Consider the following 25598-nt stretch of genomic DNA (forward strand, 5'->3'; position numbering starts at 1 on the left):
CTATTCCCCATAGTTCGTAATGGTCCAACATCTGGAGCAACATTTTGAGATCAACACAATGAAACACCTTAGTTAAATCAAAAAATGTGCATAGCGTTCAAAACCTTTTGTTTAACCCATCCAGTACTTCACAGAGAAAAGAGAATATAGCATTTTCAATCGTTAAACGACTTCTAAAGCCGAACTGTACATCTGACAGCATATTCACCATATAGCAGAGATGGCGAGTCTCTGCGCTCTGCTATGTGGTGAGTAGCAACTTCCTTCTCATAATATTGTTACATTCCATCCTGAATTTTTAATTGTTTGATACCAAATTATGTGATATAAAATGATAAATCATCCTTACATATACAGCCTCTTCAATAACTTTAGCAAACGCTGGTGGTGTAGAAATAGGCCTACAGTTTTCTACATTATCCTTTTCTCCCTTGTTATAAAGCAGCTTTACTACTGAATACTTAAATTGTTCAGGAAACTGACCATTCCCAAAGGAGAAATTACAAGAATGGGGCTGCTAGGCACTCCATCATATCCACGAGAGTCCTTAGTCTTCAGTGATTTAATTATTCGCTCAATCTCCCCCTTTTCAGTATCACAGAGGAGTATTTCAGACCATCTTGGAAGCCAATGTCCAAGAGAGTTACGTGATTTCCTATAGAAACAAAATTTTTTATTTAATTCACCAGTAATGCTCATAAAATGGTTGTGAAATACTGTACATATATCTGATTTATCAGTAACAGAAATATTTTCACTACTGACTGACTTTATATTGTTGACCCTGTGCTGCTGACCGGACACTTCTTCACAATTGACCATATACTTTTAATTTTATCCTGTGAATTAGCTCTTCTGTTGCACACCACATACTCTATGCCTTCTTAATAACATTTTTAAAGAGGAGGCCGATCATGACGCTGAAATAGTTGCACGAAATGCACATTAGTGCCACCAGTTTGAGCAGCTGTCTTTACCAGGTCAAATCTACGTCATATTCCCTGTCTCTATCAAGACTATTCCCTGCTCCAACCAGTATCACCACCTGATCCTCATTCATAAAATTCCTACTTAACTCATCTATGGTGTCAGTTACCTGAGCCAGCCTTGCACTAAGCTTCACAATGCTGATGACCTGGTACTCACTCCTGCAACTGCTACAAAAAGACCTTAAACTGCACCATACTAAATCCAATTGGTGCAAGAATTAAAGTCCCAAGATGGCAGACATAGGTTGCAGTTCATTAATTATATTGACTGAGGGCCCTTCATTTATCATCTCCTTTTCTATCCGACTCATTTTTGGCTGAATGGCCATGATGGTAAGCAGAGTTACCAGTGCTGGAGTGCAATGAATCCTGAACTAAAGCATAAGAAACCTCTTCTTTTGCCAAAATTTACTGTATGGGCTGCGATATTGGCTCGAGGAATAATTGGCCCGTACTTCCACAAGGACGAGAGCAGTTGTTCAGTTACAGTGAATTCGGAACGTTATGTGATGATGTTATGACTTTTTGGTGCCTGCATTTCAAAACTTTCCCGGTTATAACCAAAGAATATTGCATCAGCAAGACAGAGCCGCAAAACACGCATCCAATGCATCTATACTGCAAGTTCATGACATTTTCCCTGACAAGTTGATCTTCAGGAGGGGTGACATTAATTTGAGCCCCATGAATTTTTTTGTATGGGGATATCTCAAATGTAAAGTGTATGCGTGTGAATAATGTCAGAATATCATAAGCAAATTGAAGAAAAGAATTTTTCATTTATCAGAAGTTTAACAATAAACCATAAGATTAACATATGATACCTATTTTTTTACAACTGTAAAGCAATTCAGAAAAGATTATCTGTATTACTGATTCATATGTTTCAAAGAATATTAATATGTAAAAACATTTTCAGAATCCCAAAACTTCATAGATAAGCAGAAAATAATTTCAGATGATGTTACAAAGTGACTTATAAACTTCCTAAGCCCTCCTAATTTACTTCTTTTCAAATATGCTATCTGAACCTCACAACTGGACAGCTCCCAAATTTAATACAAAGACATTTCAGTGAATAGGTGTCTTGTAATCAATAGATGATCTTATGAACTCTTGCTATCCATTTTAATGGCATCTGGTGGATGGCCTATCATGATATTCACCAGAACTGCTTACTGTCCACACTTCACCTCCATAAGAGGCTAAACTCCACACAAATAACTTCAGAAAAGATGTCCTAACTGTTACATTTATATTCAGTGTTAAAAAATTCCCCCCTTTCTCTCTACTTTGGCCATCATAAGCTACTTTGCTACCCAAATAGCAAAACACTACTACTTTCTGTGTTTAATTTCCTAATATTCTTATCTAATACATCACCCGATTTAATTTGACCACATTCCATTGCCCTTATTTTACTTCTGCTGATATCTTTTTTTTCCATTTAACTACTCTTGCAAGTCCTTTGCTATCTTGGATAGAGTTACATTGTTATTGGCAGATCTCAAATATTTACTTCTTCACCTTGATACCTGCATTTTTCCGAGCCCAAAGTGATCTCCAGGGATATACCAGTTTTTCCATTATTCTGTAAATAACCCTTGTTACTTTCTTGCAAGCATGATTTACCTTACTTAACTGATAGTACAGTAATATTCACACATGTTAGCAACTGCTTTCTACGGAACTGGAATTATTACTTTCTGCTTAAAATGTTAGGGTTCTTCACCTTTCTCATACATCTTGTACACCAGGTGGAATAGTTTCTTCATGATTGGCCCTCCCAAGGAGATCTGTAGTTACGACAGAATGTAGTCTACTCCAGAGGACTTATTTCTTTCAGAGCTCTGTCACATTATTACAGTACATCTCATCTTCACCTGCTTCTTCTTATCTTTCTATAATATTGGCTTCAAGTCTGTTTCCCTTATACAGACCATCTACATATTCCTTCCACTTTTTGCTCTTTCTTAATTTGCTTAGAACAGGTTTTCCACGTGAGCTGTTGATAGTCATACAGTTACTTCCCTTTTCTCCAAAGGTCTCCTTAATTTTCCTATAAGCTGCACTTATCTTTCCTCTACCCATAGGTGTTTCTACATCCATCAATTTCTCACCTAGCCGTTCTTGTTTTTCACATTTTGAATAACTTGTCAGTCACATCTTTCAGATGTCTGCATTTGCTTTTGCCTGCTTCCTCTTTTAATTTTCTCCTTTTGTCAATTAGATTCTGGCCTTGTCCTTTTGCCTATTTTATCCTCTGCTGCCTTCACCGATTCATATGTCAAGGCTGCCCATTCATCATCTGTTGTTTTGCATCCCTGTTTCTGTGAATCAGTACTTGATGCTCCATTCAAAACTCTCAGCAACCTCTGGGTTTTTTATTTTTTATTATTTTTTTTTTATTTTTTTATTTTAGATACTACCCCCTTAATTTCCTATCTGTATGAAATTCGTTCAGTGTTAATTTGCAGTGCATAACCAATAAATTATGGCCACAGTTCACATCTACCCAGGAAAGTGTTGTGAAGTTCAAAATCTATGCCATAAACATAAGTTTGCCTTTCTTCAATCTATCTCCTATGATAAGTTGAAGGGATTGTACAGCCACAAATGTTCCTGCATTTTTCTGAGCCCAAAGTCTATTTTAATGGTTAACTTTGTTATAATTTTGAGTCTTAGCACAGGACTGTTGTATTTACTACTTTTTCTTCCTCTTCTTCCAGCTGAAATTGTGGGTATGGCCCAGCAGGCATTGACAGACACGCAATTTGGTGCACGCACACGGAAGGGAATGTTCAGGACTGTGTCACAGTTGTATAAGGAGCAACTGGCACGTCTCATGGTTACTCTGAGGAACACAAACCCAAACTTTGTTCGCTGTATAATTCCAAACCATGAGAAGCGAGCTGGAAAAATTGATGCACCTCTAGTTCTGGATCAGTTGCGTTGTAATGGTGTCCTAGAGGGCATTCGAATTTGTAGACAGGGATTCCCTAACAGAATACCATTCCAGGAATTCCGGCAAAGGTGATTAATGTATAGAGCACATAAATGTCACGTCATTTTTGTTATTGCTGAGAGGAGTTTACTTTTTGTGATAATAGTTTTTTTTGTGTGAATTATTATTTTATTTAAATTTCTTGTGATTCCTTATGCTAACTGCAGCATGTTGTACAATGTTTCTCATTCAAATACTGGCTTTGCAAGAGCATTTTCTCATAAAATAAAATTACAGTGAGGATACTAGCTATCACAGAAGTGTGTGAAATAATTTATGACTCTGTCAATCTCTTGTAGCATGTCAAACCGATTTGATAGGAAAATTTTGTGTCTAACTTTAAATTATTCAAATAGTTTTCAGCTCAGTTTAGAATTGTAAATAATAAAGATGTCCCAATCTCTTACACATTATAATTCAAAGAATCCAGAAAAATACCACATACTAATGTATGATAAAGAAATACAAAATGGGGCTATAGAATTATTACAAAATTACTTGGGATTGCTTTGAACTTTGCTGTTGATTGATTTTGAGAATATTTGGTCTGTTTGTGCAATGATTGTTTGAAACTTAATTGCTTATCTTACGCAACCTCATTGTGTAATGTCACTTGTTACAGATATGAGCTGCTGACGCCAAATGTTATCCCTAAGGGATTTATGGATGGAAAGAAGGCGTGCGAGAAAATGGTATGTTGGTTGTCAATGTGTAGACCTCAGTCCAATGTAATCTTTACATTTAAATAAAAATTAATGTAATATTTATTCCTTTGTCATTAATCACTTCATTTTATTTTCCACTTCAGATTCAAGCTCTGGAACTTGACCCAAATCTCTTCAGGATAGGACAATCAAAGATTTTCTTCCGTGCTGGTGTTTTAGCACATTTGGAAGAAGAACGGGACTACAAGATTACAGATCTCATTGTCAACTTCCAGGCATTCTGCAGAGGATATCTAGCAAGGAGGTATAATGCTGCTCAATATATGAAAGTGTTTTAGTGGTTAGCTATGAAATGCTTAGATGTCTAGCCTAATTGACGAACTTAAAATGTTGCGGTAAAAGATACTGTCTATAAAAGTGATAGGAAAGAGAGAAAGTTTCTGTTGACCATAAGTAGTAGTCAAAATATGCTGATTTTGTACTGTTGTCATCATCAATATATAAAGGTTGAATACAGGAGGGATTTGAAGACACCTTGCAAGATTTCTTAGCTATGAAATTTGTTTTTGCCATATAAACTCACTTAATATTTGTTTTGTGTTTCATTAATAATTAAAGCACCAATGTCATTTATAGCATATGATGGCAGTTTTTAAAAATGTTTACAAAAATGGTGAAACAACATTAAACTTCCAGGTACCTTATCAAGCTGTACTGTGATGGATTACATTACAAAATCAGTCTTTAATAACAGAATTAGTTGTGGTAATAACAATAATATGGTTTAGATTACTGTTGTCTGTTAACTGCAGTGATATTTTGTGTATCAGATTTTTGAAATCTTCCTGATTTTTTCCAATTAACAGGAATTTCCAGAAACGAACTCAGCAGCTGAATGCAATCCGCATCATCCAGCGGAACTGTGCAGCATATTTGAAGTTACGCAACTGGCAGTGGTGGAGACTCTATACAAAAGTGAAGCCATTGCTAGAGGTTACAAAGCAAGAGGAGAAGTTGAGCCAGAAAGAAGATGAACTACGTCAAGTGCGTGATAAACTGGATCAACAGTTGCGTACTGCGCAAGAATATGAGCGCAAGTTTCAGCAGGTCAGTACTCAGTTATGCTAGGGTCTTACCCTTAGATAATTACTGTATTAGCAACAACTGAGATAGTGTAGCAGCAGCATACACCCATTTCCATTTTTTTTATTCGTATACTGATTGTTCTTGGAATAATAGCATAGTGTGTATAAAAGAAAAGAAAATATGTGGCTATTAGGCTGATAAAGGTGTGATTGTTCATATGACATGGATATCACAAAAAATGTAGGAAAAATGTTAAGGGAACTTATTAATAATCTCGCATGAGAGACTATATTATGCTTTTATTAAGTTCTAACTGAATCCGCACAAATTTGAATGTGCTCTGTTTTTTTCTGTATGGCAGATTGTTTATTTAAATTAGGTCTCTCTCTTCACATGATGATAGGAGGTTGTTTTGTTTGTTGTGGTCTTCGGTCCTGAGACTGGTTTGATGCCGCTCTCCATGCTACTCTATCCTGTGCAAGCTTCTTCATCTCCCAGTACCTACTGCAACCTACATCCTTCTGAATCTGTTTAGTGTATACATCTTTTGGTCTCCCTCTACGATTTTTACCCTCCACGCTGCCCTCCAATACTAAATTGGTGATCCCTCGATGTCTCAGAACATGTCCTACCAACCGATCCCTTCTTCTAGTCAAGTTGTGCCACAAACTTCTCTTCTCCCCAATTCTGTTCAATACCTCCTCATTAGTTATGTGATCAACCCATCTAACCTTCAGCATTCTTCTGTAGCACCACATTTCGAAAGCTTCTATTCTCTTCTTGTCTAAGCTATTTATCGTCCACGTTTCACTTCCATACATGGCTACACTCCATACAAATACTTTCAGGAACGACTTCCTGACACTTAAATCAATACTCGATGTTAACAAATTTCTCTTCTTCAGAAACACTTTCCTTGTCATTGCCAGTCTACATTTTATATCCTCTATACTTAAACCATCATCAGTTATTTTGCTCCCCAAATAGAAAAACTCCTTTACTACTTTAAGTGTCTCATTTCCTAATGTAATTCCCTCAGCATCCTAATTCGACTACTTTCCATTATCCTCGTTACGCTTTTATTGATGTCCATCTTATATCCTCCTTTCAAGACACTGTCCATTCCATTCAACTGCTCTTCAAAGTCCTCTGCTGTCTGTGACAGAATTACAATGTCATCGGCGAACCTCAAAGTTTTCATTTCTTCTCCATGGGTTTTAATACCTACTCCGAATTTTTCTTTTGTTTCCTTTACTGCTTGCTCAATATACAGATTGAATAACATCGGGGAGAGGCTGCAAGCCTGTCTCACTCACATCCCAACCGCTGCTTCCCTTTCATGTCCCTCGACTCTCATAACTGCCTTCTGGTTTCTGTACAAATTGTAAATAGCCTATCGCTCCTTATATTTTACCCCTGCCACCTTCAGAATTTGAAAGAGAGTATTCCAGTAAACATTGCCAAAAGCTTTCTCTAAGTCTACAAATGCTAGAAACATAGGTTTGCCTTTCCTTAATCTTTCTTCTAAGATAAGTCATAGGGTCAGTATTGCCTCATGCGTTCCAATATTTCTACGGAATCCAAACTGATCTTCCCCGAGGTTGGCTTCTACCAGTTTTTCCATTCGTCTGTAAAGAATTTGCGTTAGTATTTTGCATCCGTGACTTATTAAACTGATAGTTCGGTAATTTTCACATCTGTCAGCACCTGCTTTCTTTGTGATTGGAATTTTTATATTCTTCTTGAAGTCTGAGGGTATTTCGCCTGTCTCATACATCTTGCTCACCAGATGGTAGAGTTTTGTCAGGACTGGCTCTCCCAAGGCCATCAGTAGTTCTAATGGAATGTTGTCTACTCCCGGGGCTTTGTTTCGACTCAGGTCTTTCAGTGCTCTGTCAAACTCTTCACGCAGTATCATATCTCCTATTTCATCTTCATCTATATCCTCTTCCATTTCCACAATATTGTCCTCAAGTACATCGCCCTTGTATAGACACTCTATATACTCCTTCCACCTTTCTGCTTTCCCCTTTTTGCTTAGAACTGGGTTGCCATCTGAGCTCTTGATATTCATACAGGTGGCTCTCTTTTTTCCAAAGGTCTCTAATTTTCCTGTAGGCAGTATCTAACCTACCCATAGTGATATATGGCTCTACATCCTTACATTTGTCCTCTAGCCATCCCTGCTTAGCCACTTGGCACTTCCTGTCGGTTTCATTTTTGAGACGTTTGTATTCATTTTTGCCTGCTTCATTTACTGCATTTTTATGTTTTCTCCTTTCATCAATTAAATTCAATATTTCCTCTGTTACCCAAGGATTTCCACTAGCCCTCATCTTTTTACCTACTTGATTCTCTGCTGCCTTCACTACTTCATCTCTCAGAGCTATCCATTCTTCTTCTACTGTATTTCCTGCCCCCATTCCTGTCAATTGTTCCCTTATGCTCTCCCTGAAACTCTGTACAACCTCTGGTTTAGTCAGTTTATCCAGGTCCCATCTCCTTAAATTCCCAGCTTTTTCCAGTTTCTTCAGTTTTAATCTACAGTTCATAACATATAGATTGTGGTCAGAGTCCACATCTGCACCTGGAAATGTCTTTCTATTTAAAACCTGGTTCCTAAATCTCTGTCTTATCATTATATAACCTATCTGATACTTTCTAGTATCTCCAGGATTCTTCCAAGTATACAACCTTCTTTTATGATTCTTGAACCAAGTGTTAGCTATGATTAAGTTATGCTCTGTGCAAAATTCTACCAGGCGGCTTCCTCTTTCGTTTCTTAGCCCCAATCCATATTCACCTACTACGTTTCCTTCTCTCCCTTTTCCTACTACCGAATTCCAGTCACCCATGAGTATTAAATTTTTGTCTCCCTTCACTATCTGAATAATTTCCTTTATTTCATCATACATTTCTTCAATTTCTTCGTCATCTGCAGAACTATTTGGCATATAAACTTGTACTACTGTAGTAGGCATGGGCTTCGTGTCTATCTTGGCCACAATAATGCGTTCATTATGCTGTTTGTAGTAGCTTACCCGCACTCCTATTTTTTTATTCATTATTATACCTACACCTGCATTACCCCTATTTGATTTTGTATTTATAACCCTGTATTCACCTGACCAAAAGTCTTGTTCCTCCTGCCACCGAACTTCGCTAATTCCCACTATATCTAACTTTAACCTATCCATTTCCCTTTTTAAATTTTCTAATCTACCTGTCCGGTTAAGGGATCTGACATTCCACGCTCCGATCCGTAGAACGCCAGTTTTCTTTTTCCTGATAACGACGTCCTCCAGAGTAGTCCCCGCCCGGAGATCCGAATGGGGGACTATTTTACCTCCGAAATATTTTACCCAAGAGGACACCTTCATCATTTATCCATACAGTAAAGCTGCAGGCCCCCGGGAAAAATTACGGCCTTAGTTTCCCCTTGCTTTCAGCCGTTCGCAGTACCAGCACAGCAAGGCCGTTTTGGTTAATGTTGCAAGGCCAGGTCAGTCAATCATCCAGACTGTTGCCCCTGCAACTACTGAAAAGGCTGCTGCCCCTCTTCAGGAACCACACGTTTGTCTGGCCTCTCAACAGATACCCCTCTGTTGTGGTTGCACCTACAGTACGGCCATCTGTATCGCTGAGGCACGCAAGCCTCCCCACCAACGGCAAGGTCCATGGTTCATGGGGAAGGATAGGAGGTTGTGCATAGTAAAATAAATGTAAATGCTTCTATAAATAGATGGTAATTTAATCATAATATTAGAAAATGAGAGAATAAAATAATTTTAACTGCTGTGAAATGATGTAAGTGAATTATGGAATTCAAATGCAGGATGCTCATCTGATCTGGCAGTAAATGAAATGTTCATATTGCAAGAGAGAGACAGTGGATAGCAAGGCAGAAACGTAGCAAAATTGTTGCTTTATTGAGAAACAATATAAGAAAGATATTGTCAGACTTGAAAACCCACTCTTTCATTGCTGTGAACCGTTTCAGTCAAATATATTAGCATATACCACGTAACTTTTACTTGAAGTATAGATTATTATGTACAGATAATGGGAAATTATGCAGATCAACCTTCAGAGGTCTGAAGTGTGCAAATGCAAATAAATCTTTTTCCTTTAATGTGTGAAAGTGTTCAACATTGATCTGTTAGATGTGAAAATTTGTTGTCGATAATTCTTGACTTTACGTATCATAAGGCAACAGGAGAACATGGGATAGCTGCTGATGTGAAACTGGGGAGGTGACAACTTGAAAAAAAATTGCCTCCCAGATTTGGAGGCTAAAGGGTGATAGAAGAATGTGATCATTGTGCCAATGCATGATAAAGGGGACAAGAGGGATACACAGTACTATAGAGGAATATTAGAACTAGAGGTTGGCTACACAGCACTGTCAAAACTGCTTCTGAAGAGATTATAGGAGACTATAAAGAGGGATTTAAGAAGAGAAGAGACATGGAACAGACATTTTCCCTGAAACAATTGATATAACTTAGGGTCGTAAAGAAGAAAGAGAAGGTAGTAACATTTGTGGACTTCAGAAAGGCATACGACTCAAACACACTCTCTTGGATGTGTCCTGAGGGACAGAGGACTAAACAGCACTACACGAGAACTAATAATGGAAAACAAAAGGGTGAGATCTGAGGATAACTGTTGAAGAATTTGATATAAAGACCATTACCAAATAGGGAGATTAATTGTCACCAGTTTTGTTCAGCACATTATTGAACAAATTGATCAGGCGGTGGAAAGCAATACAAAAGAAAATGAGAATACCAGAGACACAGTGGGGGGAGAATAAACGAAAGGAGGACTAAGTGGACTGCACAACCTTTGCAAATGACATGACAGTCAGACAGATGAAGATGCAAAGACACAACTTGACAATATAAATGAGATAGGCTCAAGGGTTGGGTCTGATGCATGCTTGCCTACAACAAGGCAATGGTATCGAATACCGCTAGGGATTGAAAAACACGAGAAGACACCAAGCACCAAAACCATTGTCTTCATGATGATGATGATGATGATGATGATGATGATGATGATCATTAAGAGAAATCATTAACTGTTCATTTTTATTTATAATGCCATCTATAGTCTGCTTCTCTTATCAGTTTAGCAACATGGTCTATTTTCTTCCTCCATGAGGTAGTGTCTACAGTAGCAAGACCTTCATGTAGCAGTCTTTCCACTTCTGTTATAGTAAAAGTCTTGTTGTTACTTCTAATGTATGCCTTGACTTCTCTCCAAACCAATTCAATTAGATTAAAATGACAGTGATAGGGCAGTAGCCTAATTACCAAGTGACCTGTTCGCTTGCAATTTCATCTACAACATATTTAGGTGTCACAGGTTTATTTTGTTTCATGAGCGAGTATAACAGCAGTTTTGTCATGCTCATGTCCGCAGCAATGTCTCTCACCTGCAACCACTGCACCACAGTTTCTTTACGGTCACCAGTGGTCAGAGTTTTATCTAAAATCACGGAATGGTATAGTGCATTGTCCATCACAAAAACTGTCGGGACTCTAAACTGGAGCAACAAATTTTTAAACCACTATAGAAACTGTGGGTGGTCCTCATGATAGTCATCAGTTTTTTTCAATCAAAAAATTAGAAGTCCTTCAGGCATAAAGCCATTTGAAGAGCGTGCATGGGCCACAGTTAATCGTGATCCATTTCCTGTTGGCTGATGACCGTTGCTATTTGGAGTATCATCTGTCCAGCATTTCTCAACTGCTTCTCCAGCGTTGACCCAGGTTTCGTCTAACCATATGACTGAGTGTATGTTCTTATCTACAATTTTGTGTAAGAAAATGGCACGAGCTGCAATGACATGAGCTTTTTCTAGTAACAGTTTTCGTCCATCTAACTTTTTAAAACGGAAGCCCATTCTTTTTAATATCATCTTAAGTGACATTTTCACCCCTGAGAAAAGTTCACTTTCTTTTAAGGAATTTAGCAACTTCGCTATTGTGGGGTATTCTTTCCTTTTATAGTATACGTATATGTGCCGACGAATTGCATCGGATTGGAAAGAATCAGTATCTGTAATAGGACGAGGCTACTTCTTTTTCTTGCCCAGAGTACTTAAAATCACACTGTTTCTTCCACAGGGGCTTTCTTCCACACTGTTTACTTCACTGTCTTGTAAGTCTTGAAGTAGCACCACTTTCCTTATAACGGTTCTTTCACTGAGTCCTAGAGTTTTTGAGGTATGCTCTAAAACTTTATCGGCAGGAATTGACACATGCCCATGAACAGAAAAAAATTCTTTTTCTTGCTCGTAAAACTCAGGTGTCCTCTGTAGTTATTCCAAAGGCTGACTATTTCATGGCACTCCAAGGTGCAATGGATTATCGCTTGATGAACGACATCATTTTGGTGACATTGTTTAACAAACAAAAACTGTAGTCAGGCGGTAACAAAACAGCAGGCATTCGCACACTAACATACAATGTTTACACAGAAGCCAGCAACATGGTAGTGTTGATGCCGAAACCGCTTTTGTTCGGTGCTGTTATTGGTTCAGTAGACTCGGCGACTCGAGCTCCTCACTTATTTGTTAGTTATACTACCAACTCCAGGGCACTTGGGGAGCGACCTTGAAGTGACATGTTTCAGCGGCCTGGGTTTAGAAAAACAAGAGGAAAATACTTCAGAAAACACGAGGCTCTAATAGAGGTGGTGTGAGATGGGTGTGCGTACCTGCAGAAGAACTGTACGAGAGCAAGATGACAAAATCTGACTAAAAGGGACAATATTTGCCAGACGTGTGATCGGGACAATATAGTGACAATGGTGAAAAGAGTACGGAAAACAACAGAGGGGGAAAAAGGAAAGATGAGAGCCAAGTGAGTCGTCGAACTCCAGAAAGATTGGTCAGAGCTGGAGATGAAGAGGGAAGCAAAGGAAAATTGCAAAAGCAAGTACACATGGACAGAGAGGATATGGGAAATGAAGAGTGTGTCACCAGTTGGACAGATGAGGTAAGAGGTACTGAAGGGTAACAGAAGAAAATAAAGGCTAAAGTAGTTTGAGGAGGAGGAGGAAATTGAATTTATGGAGAGGCGACTTGTGGTCCTTGCAAGAAGAAGAAGAAGAAGAAGAAGAAGTAGAAGAATAGCAACAGCTTTGAACCTTTTGTATGCTGGCCTGGCTTACTGTTATCTTGTACTGTTCAACATAGTTTTGATTGTAGTTAGTATGACTGTTCTACTTTCATTACACCTCTAGTGTCCTTTCCTCAAGACACACTTAGATATTTTTACAGTGTGACTTCAACTGTCACTGTCTTTCCAAATACATATCATTAAATTCTGCGTATTTATTCATTGATTTTGTTCAAAATGGGAGATGAGATGTATATTCAAAAACATTTTGAGTTTATGAAACATTATTCACACTGGCCACAGAAACCTATAAACTAATATTAGTAAACCTTGCAAGGTTCTCCTATGGTGCGGGAGATGAGTGTCATTTGCACCCTCAGGAGTGCTATTTATTGGAAACCTGCATCCCTTGTAGCATCTTCATTAGAGAGAATAGTTAAATTTACGTGGATGGAAGTTCTGCAGGATGGACTTTAGTGCAGACTTAAAATGATTTAGGAGAATGTTGCCAAAGTGAACAAATAACTGGTCTGCTGCTGAGAATAGAGGGATATTTATCAGAGTCTAAACAGCGGATGGTGTAAAGCCGTGGATGGACCATTGTACAGAAACAGTCATCTATGTTTCAAACAGTGTGCCATGGCTCTGTTGCCATTATGGAATATGACTATACAGGGTGGTCCATTGATAGTAACCAGGCCACATATCTCACGAAATAAGCATCCAATGAAAAAACTACAAAGAACGAAACTCATCTAGCTTGAAGGGGGGGAAACCAGTTGATTTTATGGTTGGCCCGCTAGATGGCGCTGACATAGGTCAAATGGATATCAACAGCATTTTTTAAATAGGAACCCCCATTTTTATTACATATTCGATATTCGAGTAGTACTTAAGGAAATATGAATGTTTTAGTTGGACCGCTTTTTTCGCTTTGTGATAGATGGCACTGTAATAGTCACAAACGTATAAGTACGTGGTACCACGTAACATTCCGCCAGTGCAGACAGTATTTGCCTCGTGATACATTACCTGTGTTAAATGTTTGACTGTTTACCAATTGCGGAAAAGGTCTATATCGTGTTGATGTATGGCTATTGTGATAAAAATGCCCAACGGGCGTGTGCTATGTATGCTGCTCGGTATCCTGGACATCATCATCTAAGTGTCCGGACCGTTCGCTGGATAGTTATGTTATTTAAGGAAACAGGAAGTGTTCAGCCACATGTGAAATGTCAACCACTACCTGCAACAGATGGTGATGCCCAAGTAGGTGTTTTAGCTGCTGTTGCGGCTAATCCGCACATCAGTAGCAGACAACTTGCATGAAAATCGGGAATCTCAAGGACGTCGGTGTTGAGAATGCTACATCAATATCGATTGCACCCATACCATATTTCTATGCACCAAGGATTGCATGGTGACGACTTTGAACGTCGTGTACAGTTATGCCACTAGGCACAAGAGAAATTACGGGACGATGACAGATTTTTTGCACGCGTTCTATTTAGCGACGAAGTGTCATTCACCAACAGCAGTAATGTAAACCGGCAAAATATGCACTATTGGGCAACGGAAAATCCACGATGGCTGCGACAAGTGGAACGTCAGCGACATTGGCGGGTTAATGTATGGTGTGGCATTATGGGAGGAAGGATAATTGTCCCCCATTTTATCGATGGCAATCTAAATGGTGCAGTGTATGCTGATTTCCTACGTAATGTTCTACCGATGTTACTACAAGATGTTTCACTGCATGACAGAATGGCGATGTACTTCCAACATGATGGGTGTCTGGCACATAGCCCGCGTGTGGTTGAAGTGGTATTGAATAGCATATTTCATGACAGGTGGATTGGTCGTCGAAGCACCATACCATGGCCTGCACGTTCACCACATCTGACATCCCTGGATTTCTTTCTGTGGGGAAAGTTGAAGGATATTTGCTATTGTGATCCACCGACAATGCCTGACAACATGCGTCAGCACACTGTCAATGCATGTGCGAACATTGCGGAAGGCGAACTACTCGCTGTTGAGAGGAATGTCGTTACACATATTACCAAATGCATTGAAGTTGACAGACATAATTTTGTGCATTTATTGCATTAATGTGGTATTTACAGGTAATCATGCTGTAACAGCATGCGTTCTCAGAAATTATAAGTTCACAAAGGAACATGTATCACATTGGAACAACTGAAATAAAATGTTCAAATGTTCAAACATACCTACGTTCTGTATTTTTACTTAAAAAACCTACCTGTAGCCAACTGTTTGTCTAAAATTGTGAGCCATATGTTTGTGACTATTACAGTGCCATCTACCACAAAGCGAAAAAAGTGGTCCAACTAAAACATTCAAATGTCTTTACGAATTACACAAATATGTAATAAAAAATGGGGGTTCCTATTTTTAAAAAAGGCAGTTGACATCCGTTTGAGCTATGGCAGCGCCATCTAGCGGGCCAACCATAGTGCTCTTTAAACTAGACAAGTTTCGTTCTTTGTAGTTTTTTCGTTTGATGCTTATTTTGTGAGATATTTATCCCGGTCACGATCAATGGACCAAGATGCCTTACAGAAGATACCGTCGTCGTGCAAGACAGACAATATATAAAACCATTGAAGACGTTGAAATGACAACATCCGCTGCCGACAAGAAGAAGAATACTATCAAATCTGTCGCTGCACATTCCCTATTGGATGGACCCGCAGTCTTCTGTGGTTGCAGACTGAACTTCAGTATCAACATCAATGATTCCTTTACCCATGGCAATGGATGGTTAACAGTCGCCATTGTACGTGGTGGTTCAGGCGTTCCAAATGTATCAGGACTTGAAAGCTTTGTGGATCGTGACATCATAGCATACCGAACATATCATGTAACTGAAAATGCAAACAAAGACTTCGGCAAATCAACATATGTCACCCGCACCCTTCACCTTGTATACACGTAGTAGACGTAAGATATCTGTCAATGAAACTGTATTTGTATGGATTAAAGGTAAAGGTACTTGTGAATATGTTAAATTTATTGGAGATTGTACAATGATAAGTATAGTACAATGTGTTGCAGTTATCTTTTGTAATGCCTTTGTCACACTATGATTTTCTGACTGCAAATTAAATAATTGAGTTTCGCAATAATGTGAGCCATTGTAATATCTGTCCATCAAATGAGACAATGAAAAACGATATTGTGATTTTCTGACTTGAAGGAAGACACAAACAGTGGCATAGATTTTTAGTGTGAAATATCAAGTATTTGTCTTTTTGCTGATAGGTCATCTCTTTGTTCATCCTGAGAACTTCATTCCCATTCTTTCATTCTATTCACTCATTTTCTCCTCTATGATGAGATCGTGCTCTTAAACACCTTGGGGACTTTCCAAGTCAAGCATGGTCTACATATTGCTACATATTGATGTATCATGATGGTGAACATCTCGTAGCTCAGGAATTGTTTTCTCTTAAAACTGTAAACTACTCAGGCTGATTGAAAATGTCAAACTATCCTATATTTTAGATTTGACCACTATAGCACTGGAAATACTTCTCATCACCTGACTTCAGAATGAACTAATATTCAGATTCATTCAGTTGGGTATAACAACAGATGGTTTCAGTAACCGTGACTATTTCTCTATATGCAGTCATTAGTTGCCACATTAAAATGTTCCTAATAATTTGCGTACTTCTCCAGCCTTAAATTAAATCTGTCAAGTATCTAATTGCTTGAATCATTACAGTACCTATGTAAAATTTCAGAACCCCTAAAGTAATCTTTTTAATGACTGTCTAATGATTATTGACAAGAAACATTGTAGTACTGTACTTCAATTCGACAGGCACATACATCCTTGTCAATTTTAATCTTATTGAAAGTTATATGTTAATTTAAATGTTTAACTTAATGCGAAGTTGATGTTACTGATAGAATTAGCTGAGTGAATGAAATAAATTACAATAAGAAAATATTGTTGTATGATTCTTTTTGAATGTAGGCTGTGGAAGAGAAGATAGCTCTGTCTGAACAGCTGCAAGCAGAGACAGAGCTCTGTGCTGAGGCTGAGGAAATGCGTGCAAGGCTGTTGGCACGGAAGCAAGAACTGGAGGAACTCTTGCAAGATATGGAGGCACGCATGGAGGAGGAAGAGGAGAGGGTGACCCAGTTAAACAATGAAAAGAAGAAACTACAGCTCAATATACAGGTTGGTCTCTCTGTCTCTCTCTCTCTCTCTCTCTCTCTCTCTCTCTCTCTCTCTCTCTCTCTCTCTCTCTCTCGCCTCCCCCCCCCCCCCCCCCCTCTCCCTCTCCACCGCCCCCATCCCTCCTCTCTTCCCCCTTGCGGAAGTAAGTTTGCCGTAGTCTGCTTATGTTAAATTTAACAACTTGTATGGGCTCTGAATAGTAATTTTTATTAGACATTTGCGTGCAGTACAAGATGTAATTCCTTTTTATAGTACTAATCCCTTTGTTGTTGTTGGGTGTGTTTTTTTTTTTTTTTTATGTCGTAAGACCTAACCATTAGGAATAACAGTAATATGGTGAGGATATATTGCTACTCACCACATAAAGGATGCGTTGAGTCATAGACAGGCACAATGAAAATGAATGCTAGAAATAATAATGCTTTTGTTCAAAGGGGCCACAGTCTCCACAATTGGGCATTAGTGCCCAGAGACAGTGGTGTGTGTGTGTGTGTGTGTGTGTGTGTGTGTGTGTGTGTGTGTGTGTGTGTGTTTTCAACTTCTGAAGTTATGAAGCAGGACTCTGTCTGAAGCTGAAAAACATTGAAGGAGTGTGGGAGGAGGGGGGGGGGGGGGGGGGGAGGAGAGGAGAGATAAGCGAAAGTTGGTAGTCGTGTTTCTACATCTGAAGGATGATGTCTATTCAGATTTTGTGCCAGTGGGGTAACACAGGCACTAATAATGCCACTATTATGATGCACATCAGCTTTGCTTTAAATACATGCTTGTCATGATTATGAGTGTTAATTACCTTTGAGATTCAACATAGTGAGTCGATGTTAGTCAGAAATGCCTAAAAGACAATAAAGTCACAGTTAGCAACTACTCACTGAGTTTGAATGAGGTCATGCGATATGGCTACAAGAAGTGGGATATTACTTCCCCAATATTTCAGAAAGACAGGGCAGGAATGTAGTCACTGTACAGTGGTTGCCACATGAAGGTACGGTCCCGAGAAGACTGGGGTGTGGATGGCCATGTGGCACCATCGATAGGAAAGACTGTTGTGTTCAGTGCACGGATGTAGTGCATCGTAATATGTCTGCAGCAGCAATTCGAGCAACAGTTGGCACTGTGGTGACACGACAAAATGTTACAAATCAGTACCTTGAAGGACAGCTCTGAGCCAGACACCCTGTAGTGTGCATTTTGCTGATCCCAAACCACTGCTATTTGTGACTTTAGTGTTGTCAAGTGAGAGCTCATTGGAGGAGAGGCTGTAGAGGTTTGTTGTGTTTTCTGACAAAAGGCAGTTCTGCCTTGTGCCACAGATGACCAAGTGTTAGGAGGCTGTTTATGGACAGCATTCCAGGGGGTGTTTTCCAACAAGACAATGCACACCCACATACCGCTGCTGTAACACAACACAGTCCACAGTGTGTCGATATGTTGCCTCGACCTGCTCGATCACCAGACCTGTCTCGTATTGAGCATGTATGGGATGTCATAGGGAGGAAACTCTAGTGTCATCAACAGCCAGCATTAACCACCCAAGTGCAACAGGTGTGGAACTCGTCACACACACTGATATTCAGCACCTGCACTATACAGTACTTGCACATTTTTACGCTTGCATTCAACATTCTGGCAGTTAAACCGGTTATTAATATTCCGGCATGTCACGTTTGTAGTGGCTTTTGTCATACTTACTTTAATTGTGGTCTTGCAAAGTTAAATCTTAGGCAGATGTATTCCCAAAATTTCATTGCTGTAGATTAATTATTTCTTGGTGTTGGGATTTTTTTTTTTTTTCTGTCATTGTATTTCTAGTTTTCTTCCTCATTGTGCCTGTCTGTCTTAGGCTGCCTCTGTTTGGTAAGCAACAATCTGACCCTTCCATATTGTTGTTGTTCCATCCTGGATTTAATATAGTTTGATTTAGGCCAAGCCATTTGCTTACTTTATTTCCTATAACTAGATTTTGTCTGTTGTTTTCAGATATCATAATTATGCACTGTTCTTTGTTATTATTACAAGCTAAACGTTAAAGTATCACAGATGTGTTGCTTAAACTTGAATTGCCATCTTATTTGTTTAATTAACTTTTTCTAATATACAGAAACAAGTATGGATTGGACAGTGTTGTGCTACAAATTAAGAGATTCAGGATTTGGTACATAACAGATCCAAAGATTTTTTACAGCTTATTGTTTTGCTGGTATTGCTTTGTAAAGTGAAAATAAATGTGCACTGTAGTTTGGATCCAAAGTTAAAACTGGAAGTCTCCCTGTAAATAACTATCTGAACACTTTCTCAATAGTTTAGTAGGTCAAGGCATTTCACTTGTAATTGAACCGTAACCACTACTGCAGTGTGCTGTTGCTACAGCACTAAGTGTTAGATTTCCTATCATGTTTAAAATTGAAGTTAAATCAAATTCTGGCATGTGTAGCTTGCAGTTTGTGTCGATACATTGGTCGTGCACACAAATTTCAAACCTTGACAACTGGAAAATTGCATTGATGCACAAACACACAAGAATTTACACAAACACACAAGAATTTACTCTGCAAAACATGAAGTAGATTTTTTAAACTAGAAACTGATAAAGAAGCATCGTACTTACCCACTAAAGTTGTCAGGATAAATTGAAGTTCAGTGCATTATCAGAGCACTGGCTATCAACTATTGTGTAATAATGTTGTTGTTGTTGAAAAGTTAACCATTAGTTTACATTATGTGTAGGTGACAGTCTTCTTGTCACAGTGCTCCAGTTTTAAAGTGTGGACTAGAAACTAGCTTAGCAAATCACTTACAAATTTTACAGCTCTCCTTACTTGTACATATCACTTACAGTTCTGTTTCATAATTTTCATGTGCCATAATGCAGGCAATGGAGACAAAAGATAATTCTCTTGATCCTTTTTAGCTGAAGATTTTAAAGTTTGTGATACCTCAAGCAAATTCCAGAAGCATAGTCTCAAGCACAGTTCACTATCTGTACTTCACAGCGGAATGAACAGCAGCCAGCAGTGACCATCTCAATATCTTGCCACTTGGTGCTCGACATCAAAACCCTTCTCATAGATTTTCACTATTCTAGTTCTAGTGTCCAGTGCACACAGTCCAGTTCATTGCCACATTCTATCTTCTGTCCGTCACCTTATCTTCTTCTTATACTTTTTACACCTCCTTGAACAATCACCTGCTTCTCATTTCCTGCCGTAAAACAACCTGCTCGGCACTCTGGGAATTGTTATTAAGATAAGATCACCCTTTCATTGTCAACATTCCGGAATATCACAGGAACACTCATTGGAAGCAAAACATTATGATACGGGGATATATGCTCTAATCCAAATAATTTCTGATACAGAACACTTCTAATACTCATTTTATTTCTTTTCTGCATTATTCAACACATTGTCAAGTTTAAACATGTGTGACAGTTAGCAAGCATGATAACTTGTGTTTCACAGAGTATCAACTGAAAACCACGTGTTTTTAACACATTCACATTTGATGCGTCGGGAAGTGCCAACAATATCTCTTAGCCAACAATATCTCTTAGCCAACAATATCTCTTAGAGAGCAGCAGGAGCACTACAAACACAAAAGCCATAAATATACACCATATCCACATATTCTTAACTAATGAAGTTGGTCTAAAATAAAATGCCAGAGAGATTGTTTGGGTAAGACACATACATGCTAGCCACTAGCCCTAAAACTTGTTGTTGTTGTTGTTGTTGTTGTTGGTGGTGGTGGTGGTGGTGGTGGTGGTCTTCAGTCCTGAGACTGGTTTGATGCAGCTCTCCATGCTACTCTAACCTGTGCAAGCTTCATCATCTCCCAGTACCTACTGCAACCTACATCCTTCTGAATGTGCTTCGTGTATTCATCTCTTGGTCTCCCTCTACGATTCTTACCCTCCACACTGCCCTCCAATGCTAAATTTGTGATCCCTTGATGCCTCAAAACATGTCCTACCAACCGATCCCTTCTTCTAGTCAAGTTGTGCCACAAACTTCTCTTCTCCCCTATCCTATTCAATACTTCCTCATTAGTTATGTGATCTACCCATCTAATCTTCAGCATTCTTCTGTAGCACCACATTTCGAAAGCTTCTATTCTCTTCTTGTCCAAACTATTTACCGTCCATGTTTCACTTCCATACATGGTTACACTCCATACAAATACTTTCAGAAACGACTTCCTGACACTTAAATCTATACTCGATGTTAACAAATTCCTCTTCTTCAGAAACGCTTTCCTTGCCATTGCCAGTCTACATTTTATATCCTCTCTACTTCGACCATCATCAGTTATTTTACTCCCTACATAGCAAAACTCCTTTACTACTTTGTGTCTCATTTCCTGATCTAATTCCCTCAGCATCACCCGATTTAATTCGACTACATTCCATTATCCTCGTTTTGCTTTTGTTGATGTTCATCTTATATCCTCCTTTCAAGACACTGTCCATTCCGTTCAACTGCTCTTCCAAGTCCTTTGCCGTCTTTGACAGAATTACAATGTCATCGGCGAACCTCAAAGTTTTTATTTCTTCTCCCTGGATTTTAATACCTACTCCAAATTTTTCTTTTGTTTCCTTTACTGCTTGCTCAATATACAGATTGAATAACATCGGGGAGAGGCTACAACCCTGTCTTACTCCCTTCCCAACCACTGCTTTTCTTTCACGTCTCTCGACTCTTATAACTGCCATCTGGTTTCTGTACAAATTGTAAATAGCCTTTCGCTCCCTGTATTTTACCCCTGCCACCTTTAAAATTTGAAAGAGAGTATTCCAGTCAACATTGTCAAAAGCTTTCTCTAAGTCTACAAATGCTAGAAACGTAGGTTTGCCTTTCCTTAATCTTTCTTCTAAGATAAGTCGTAGGGTCAGTATTGCCTCCCGTGTTCCAACATTTCTACGAAATCCAAACTGATCTTCCCCGAGGTCGGCTTCTACCAGTTTTTCCATTCGTCTGTAAGGAATTCGCGTTAGTATTTTGCAGCTGTGACTTATTAAACTGATAATTCGATAATTTTCACATCTGTCAACACCTGCTTTCTTTGGGATTGGAATTATTATATTCTTCTTGAAGTCTGAGGGTATTTCACCTGTCTCATACATCTTGCTCACCAGATGGTAGAGTTTTGTCAGGACTGGCTCTCCCAAGGCCGTCAGTAGTTCGAATGGAATGTTGTCTACTCCCGGGGCCTTGTTTCGACTTAGGTCTTTCAATGCCTCTTCACGCAGTATAGTATCTCCCATTTCATCTTCATCTACATCCTCTTCCATTTCCATAATATTGTCCTCAAGTACATCGCCCTTGTATAAACCCTCTATATACTCCTTCCACCTTTCTGCCTTCCCTACTTTGCTTAGAACTGGGTTTCCATCTGAGCTCTTGATATTCATACAAGTGGTTCTCTTCTCTCCAAAGGTCTCTTTAATTTTCCTGTAGGCAGTACCTATCTTACCCCTAGTGAGACAAGCCTCTACATCCTTACGTTTGTCCTCTAGCCATCCCTGCTTAGCCATTTTGCACTTCCTGTCGATCTCATTTTTGCAATGTTTGTATTCCTTTTTGCCTGCTTATTTACTGCATTTTTATATTTTCTCCTTTCATCAATTAAATTCAATTTTTCTTCTGTTACCCAAGGATTTCTATTAGCCCTCGTCTTTTTACCTACTTGATCGTCTGCTGCTTTTACCACTTCATCCCTCAGAGCTACCCATTCTTCTTCTACTGTATTTCTTTCCCCCATTCCTGTCGGTTGTTCCCTTATGCTCTCCCTGAAACTCTCTACAACCTCTCGTTCTTTCAGTTTAATCAGGTCCCATCTCCTTAAATTCCCACCTTTTTGCAGTTTCTTCAGTTTCAATCTGCAGTTCATAACCAAGAGATTGTGGTCAGAATCCATATCTGCCTCTGGAAATGTCTTACAAATTTAAAACCTGGTTCCTAAATCTCTGTCTTACCATTATATAATCTATCTGATACCTTTTAGTATCTCCAGGATTCTTCCAGGTATACAACCTTCTTTTATGATTCTTGAACCAAGTGTTAGCTATGATTAAGTTATGCTCTGTGCAAAATTCTACAAGGCGGCTTCCTCTTTCATTTCTTCCCCCCAATCCATATTCACCTACTATGTTTCCTTCTCTCCCTTTTCCTACTGACAAATTCCAGTCACCCATGACTATTGAATTTTCGTCTCCCTTCACTACCTGAATAAACTCTTTTATCTCGTCATACATTTCATCTATTTCTTCGTCATCTGCAGAGCTAGTTGGCATATAAACTTGTACTACTGTAGTAGGCATGGGCTTTGTATCTATCTTTATCTTGGCCACAATAATGCGTTCACTATGCTGTTTGTAGTAGCTAACCCGCACTCCTATTTTTTTATTCATTATTAAACCTACTCCTGCATTACCTCTATTTGATTTTGTATTTATAACCCTGTAATCACCTGACCAAAAGTCTTGTTCCTCCTGCCACCGAACTTCACTAATTCCCACTATATCTAACTCTAACCTATCCATTTCCCTTTTTAAATTTTCTAACCTACCTGCCCGATTAAGGGATGTGACATTCCACGCTCCGATCCGTAGAACGCCAGTTTTCTTTCTCCTGATAACAACGTCTTCCTGAGTAGTCCCCGCCCAGAGATCCGAATGGGGGACTATTTTACCTCCGGAATATTTTACCCAAGAGGACGCCATCATCATTTAATCATACAGTAAAGCTGCATGTCCTTGGGAAAAATTACGGCTGTAGTTTCCCCTTGCTTTCAGCCGTTCGCAGTACCAGCACAGCAAGGCCGTTTTGGCCTAAAACATACATACATTAAATGTGTTGTATCTGTGAAAGTATCCAGAGTAGGGCATATGTCCATATGAAGTTTTTTGCTTCAGATGAGCATTCCTGTAATTTCCCTGAATATTGTATGCTGACATTTGCAGGAATTTTATAACTACTTCAGTAGTTGCTTATGCTCTCTAAATTGTCTTTTGAAAAAATGAAACGGTTTTTATAATGACATTTGTATGCAGTTCGTACACTAACTTTGAAAAATTGGAAAAAAGGTGCCTTAAGCCCTATTTTGAGCCTTAGTGACAGTAGTGTGGTCATGCCAAGTGGGCCCTCTTAATCTAGGTGGTGCAGTGGTAAGACACTGAATTCATGTTCAGAAGTTCAGCAGTTCAAATCCCCCATCTGGTCATCTAGATTTAGGTTTCCCGTGGTTTCTTTAAACTGTTAAGGTAAACACTGGGATGATTTCTCTGAAAAGGGCAAAAGCAGTTTCATTCTCCCATCCGAGCTTGCCATTTGTCTAAAATATCATCTGGCAACTTAGGACCCAAGCGACCAGCTGTCCTTGGCCAGTTCCTCAGTTTCTCCTGGCAGAAGAAACTTTTTTCTGTTTTTAAGTATTTGCATTGACTGTAATAGGAGTTGCGCTCTTTTAAAGGAAAATACTGCCAGCTTTTCTAGCTCTTCATGATTTTTAACAATTTTATGAATTTAATTTTCATTTCCAAGCATTACATTTTGATTGCTACAGTTTAAATCCTATGATCTCTTTTTTTTCTTCTTTTTAGGACTTAGAAGAACAACTGGAAGAAGAAGAAGCTGCTAGACAGAAATTACAGCTTGAGAAAGTTACATGTGATGCCAAAATAAAGAAATTAGAAGAAGATCTGGCATTGTCAGATGATACTAATCAGAAGGTAATAAATTAACCATGAATACTTCTTCACAGTAAGTGCACTTTGTCACTAATGTGATGCCAATCTTACAGTTAGATTAAAATTACTTGAAAGTTGACACTTCACATATTGCAGCAGGTTTCCTCCAATCAGAGCACTCAGTATCACAACAGAACCATTCACCATTGCCAGACTGTCGCAATTGGTCAATTCACTTCCAGTTCCGTGTCTCGCATTCTTTCTTCGTGTGTTTCAATCCTGAGACTTGGGTCTGTCACTTTAATTTCTTATTTCAAAAAACACACACACACACACACACACACACACACACACACACACACAATGCTGTCAGCTTCACACAACATCGTGTGAAGCTGAATTGTTGATGGCTGCCATTCATCATTGTGACTGGGCCACCACAGTCATTAACACAGGGTTGTGGCATACTGCAGTGCTTATTGTATTAACCTGACGTGTAGAAGGTTATAGGTTCAAATCTTGTCAAAAAAACAATTTTTTTTTTCTTTTCTATCTGATCAAGAGAGTTGGATTATTATTTTTATTCAGTTAGTCAGTTTAAATGTAATTCCTTTTGTTTTTAATTCTTTGCCACGTCATTCTCATCATTGTATTGACTCATTTATTTGCACTTATTTTTCTTCCTGTCATTACTTTTTCATTTGGAATCTGCCTGTGTTGCCTATAATCTGCAGCTATGTGCCAATGAGGACTGCCCATCAGCTGGTAACACAGCAGCCCTTGTAGCCAGTGTGAGGACAGTTTAAGGTAACCAATGATAAAAAGAA

General features: G+C 38.9%; 1 protein-coding gene across 1 annotated transcript in view; it reads left to right on the forward strand.

The window, feature by feature from the left end:
- The window catches only part of LOC126457868 (myosin heavy chain, non-muscle-like), a 285711-nt gene that overhangs the window by 231613 nt on the left and 28500 nt on the right, over positions 1 to 25598 (forward strand). Inside the window, 6 exon segments of the mRNA XM_050094524.1 lie at positions 3719 to 4022; positions 4616 to 4685; positions 4802 to 4962; positions 5525 to 5765; positions 16881 to 17087; positions 24685 to 24813. Of these exon segments, the coding sequence (XP_049950481.1) occupies positions 3719 to 4022; positions 4616 to 4685; positions 4802 to 4962; positions 5525 to 5765; positions 16881 to 17087; positions 24685 to 24813 (1112 nt within the window).

Source organism: Schistocerca serialis, chromosome 2 (assembly GCF_023864345.2).
Source record: "Schistocerca serialis cubense isolate TAMUIC-IGC-003099 chromosome 2, iqSchSeri2.2, whole genome shotgun sequence".
Lineage (NCBI taxonomy): Eukaryota > Metazoa > Arthropoda > Insecta > Orthoptera > Acrididae > Schistocerca > Schistocerca serialis.